The sequence below is a fragment of the Podarcis erhardii genome, assembly GCF_964252035.2.
Source record: "Podarcis erhardii genome assembly, chromosome: 2".
Lineage (NCBI taxonomy): Eukaryota > Metazoa > Chordata > Lepidosauria > Squamata > Lacertidae > Podarcis > Podarcis erhardii.
The window spans coordinates 78,268,269-78,272,539 of record NC_138498.1 but is presented as its reverse complement, the minus strand read 5'-3'; the positions used below and the strand labels follow the sequence as shown (position 1 = coordinate 78,272,539).

General features: G+C 33.9%; 1 protein-coding gene across 18 annotated transcripts in view; it reads right to left on the bottom strand.

The window, feature by feature from the left end:
* Nucleotides 1–101: 101 nt before the first annotated feature.
* ATP2B2 (ATPase plasma membrane Ca2+ transporting 2) overlaps nucleotides 102–4,271 on the bottom strand; it is a 368,365-nt gene continuing 364,195 nt past the window's right edge. For 13 of the 18 annotated variants that reach the window (XM_081847766.1, XM_081847757.1, XM_081847774.1 and 10 more), the window contains one exon: nucleotides 102–3,680. In XM_081847766.1, coding sequence (XP_081703892.1) covers nucleotides 3,369–3,680 — 312 coding nt within the window. In that variant the 3' untranslated portion in view covers nucleotides 102–3,368. The remainder of the gene's footprint in view (nucleotides 3,681–4,271) is intronic. The other 5 variants (XM_081847763.1, XM_081847761.1, XM_081847759.1 and 2 more) reach the window with 1 other exon arrangement.

Below are 4,271 nucleotides of genomic sequence, written 5' to 3'. Positions count from 1 at the left end.
CTGCAAAGACAGAGCATAGCTATCATTTATAAGTGTCTGGTATTAAGTGCATTGAAAAATACATGTGTTGTTTCAACTGACAGTGGAAATAAAGAAGGATGTTATATTCAGACTTTTATTGTTCATGCTGCTTTGTGAATTTATTACTTTTTTTTCAATTTCCACTTGTGCTCCTGCCAGGAGATAGCTATTAGACAGTAAGCAGCAAGAGTAAAACGTTATCATTTTGTTTCAAACTATAAAATAATTTACATCACATAATTTTACTGTTGTGTGTTTTTTTTCGTTTTTTTTTGAAACCACAAACATTCCAGCATCACACTGTAGGAATAACAATAGAAAGCATAACCTTTTGCATAGTATTAAATGAACAGAGACAGTAAGTTCTTTATTTACAATTATTGTCTAGATTTAAAAAATTCATAAAAACAGATGAATAAACATATAGGAATAATAACCCCTAGTGGGATGAATTGCCAAATGTACTGCTGTATTTTTTTCCACAAATCTCATGCTTTTAGGTACAGTACGCAGAGAGCAAGCATTTTATGTATTGCAGTGAATTTCAACATATAGACCATTTTGGTTTTTTGATCCATTCTTCCCATCATAGAGAGGCCAAGCAATTAAAAAGGGAACAAGGTGCAAAGCTTGTAGTTGAAAGGCTGTTATCAGCTCATCTGTTTTCTCCCCCCCCCAGTCAGTTTATCATATACATATATATATATATATAAAGAGAGAGCATGGTTTCTGTTGACAGAATCCGAAGTTTCCTATGCATCACAGTTAATATATATGTTATATTGTCTTTTTTTTTTCTTTTTAAACTATATATGTACAGAATGAAATATTGGTTTCTTTTTAACAGTTTTTCAAGTCTCAAATAGTACCCTACTAGTTATTAAGAATCTGTATTACAATGCGCACACACAGAAAATGAAATGAAAATCAAAAAAGTATCTGATGAAAATCAAGCTTGAAATAAAAGGCAAATCATCAATATTAAGATGTTAGGGGCAAAATATTCCAGTGCCAACAATTTTGTAGTTTCTTCAGCCCAGAGCTACATGCTTTTCCCTGTAAATAGACTTTATTGTATTTCAAATATAGTATCCCAAGGAGATCATAGAACCTCAGTGTTACACAAAAGTTAGTTGCTGTTATTTACAATCCAGGGATAAACCCTGCCTAACTGTCAGTCAGTTTGATTTTAAGAATAAGCTGGTCAACAGGACTGTCATGCCAGCTTTGAGATTTAAGAAGCAGGTAACACTGTCTGTTGAGAAGAGGGTTGTGTAAGCCTGGGAAGGTTTGCTGTTCAGCCAGACGTTTGGATCAGAGTGAATTATGTAGAGCCAAAAGACATTAAAAGCTTCTTACGAAAGTCCAGAAGCTGGCAATTCAAGGTGGTTAGAACTTTACCTGGCAGAATAGTTCTGATATGCCCTCAAAACATTAGTCATCTGAAACTGTAGTTGACCAGTAGTTGTAGTTGAGGAGTCTCATCTTGTCTTGCAATAGTTCTTCCGACTACAGTTGTTCCACCTTATTAGCCAACTTTAAAACAGCAGGCAATACAACAACATATAAAGTTTTCAAGCTAATTTAAAGGGCTTTCCCCCCAACTCTTCTGGCATAATTGATCATATTAATCAAAATGTCTTTTGCACTGTACAAGTTTATGGAAAAGATCATTTGCTGAAAAGTCTTGAAGCAAACCTTGTATTAAATACAAAAGTCATTTATGAAAAATCTGTGACCCACAAAGTGCTTTGCATTCAAGTGGTTGACATAGCAATTATATAAGCTTTTAAATTACCAGGGCTGTTACCATCTTGAAGAAAAAAGAAATCTCACCCAGAATATTGCAGTTGTTTACAATGGCTTTCAGTGTAGAAAGCACAATACAAGGGGAAAACAACATTAGTGGATTTGCTATAATATACTTTTGTGACTACAGGAAGACAAGCTTGGTTTAAAAATAATCACACAAAGCACATTTCAGTATACACTTCATAAAGTTTCATTCAGGTCTACATAGTGCAGAAAATGATATTATTTTTCTTTTTAAATGTCAAAGCAACAAACCATAGTGGTTCTCATCCAAAATGCCAACAGCCCATATTTTTCAAGAAATAAATGACTAAATTTCTAATGGAATAGAATCCAGCACACAGTATTTCAACATTAGTTTGATCTTCATACAAAGCCAAATATAACTTATTTTTGAACTGATATTCAGAAACTCCACTGAGGTTTATTATAATCTTTAAAAAATATATGTTTAAGAAGCCATTGCAATACACTTAAATAATGAAATGGGCTCATCATTAAGTATTGCATCAAAATAAGGTCAAATAATTCATTAAAAAAGAGAGAGCAAAAAACCTGATCATTTAAATGTGTATTTAAAACAAAGGAAGCCTTTCTGTTTCATCACCCTCTATATAGGATCACAATGCTACATCCAATATATTATATTTTGGCTTCTTTTGTTATTTGCTAGCAATATCTACATTATTTAACAAAAAAAGAAAAACCTATCAGGCAAAAAACTGATCACAGTTGTAATAAAACATCCAGGGTGCCATATTACAGAAATTTTCATTGAATTGAGCGATTTGAATATTATCTCGGCAGGAAGTGCTGTCTTAATCCTACAAATAGTTAAGGATATTATCTACAGTTCTGTAAACAAATTACATTCTTTATTTTTAGGACATAAATAAGTTAAAATATAGCAATTTGAGCAGAAAAAGGCAACATGCCAACAAAGAAACTTTATATATACCTATATCTATATCTGTATATAGATATAAATATATATATGGATATATACACATATATAATTATATTATGTATATATTTATATATTTCTATATATAGTCTCATAAATGCTTATTTTAGGTTCCTCTGTCCAACTGGTGCAAATCTACTGTGCAAGTTAAGCTTTGCAACTTCAAAAAAAAAAATTTAAATTAATCTATACAACTGAGTCCATGCCACACAAGCATTAAAAAAACCCAAAAAAACTCACAGACCAGTGAATTGGATAAATAGCCTCAAAGAAGTCCTCTGCATTTCCTGCTTAAGGAATAAAAAGAAGGAAAGGTTGGAAGTGGGTAGTACATTCATGCAGGAGGGCATTTGTATTGTTTTTGTTTGTTTCTGCGGGGGAGGGGGGAGCAAGAGGGGAATATGTAAATCAGCCATATGTAAGTCCCCCAAAACCATCATGATCAGTGGTTCGTTCTGTCCCCCCCTCTCTCAAAGTGAACAGGAGTTCAAACAGCTTCTCAGCCAGCATTGTTTATACATATCTCTCTATGTATATATTTATATTAATATTTTTGCAGTGACATTTTCAGCTAAAGTGATGTCTCCAGGCTATGGATCGGGCTTCCTGGACTAGAAGAGGTAGCTGATTTACTTGTATCAGTTGTAAGGTTTATTCCACTGTCGATAGCACTATTGTTCTTGTTCAGTGAAGACGGTGGACTTGGGTTTTGCTTGAGTGCAGGGTCTTCTTCTAGTTCTGTGTCGTCAATGAGAGGGATATGGGGCTGGGAATCTTCTATCCTAAATTCAGGATGAGTCATAAAGTTGTGAATGGAGGTTCTAGATTCTGGTTTTTCTAACCCTTCATAGAGAGAGCTACGGAATGCCTTCACGACGCGGATCTGAGAGGAGGGAAAAAGATAGAAAAGATGTCAGTGGTAACTGCTTTTTCAAAACATCTCATTATGATTTACATTTTTTTGTTTTGGTGAAAAAAATGTGGCATATGGTTAGGGCAGAGCAGGCAGCTGTAGTCCATAGTCTCTGGATGCTAAATGCATAAACAAGTGGCTCAGTTTTGTGCATTTTAGGTGTCTGAATCAACTGCAATGTTAAAACCATATGAGATTAAAGCCATCAGAACTGTTCCCAGAACTGATGGGAAGCATTGGTTAAGGAAAGCAAACATCCACTCATGTGATATTTCCCTAGTAAAAGACAAGCCATGTTAATTCAAATGCAAATGTAGAACCATGCATGTTGATAGTTCGCAGTGAATAATTAAGAAAGCTTTTAATTTATTCTTTAAAAAGTTTCATTTATATAGACACACACAAAAAAACCCCAACACAAAACAAATTGTATGTCTCAAACGAGAAAGCACAAAACATAGACACAGTTGGATGGATGGATAGGTATGAGAGACAAACATAGGAGCCAAATGTAAGAACAGAGCATAGGTTTTTGAAAAAAGCAAGATCTAAATGAAGCAG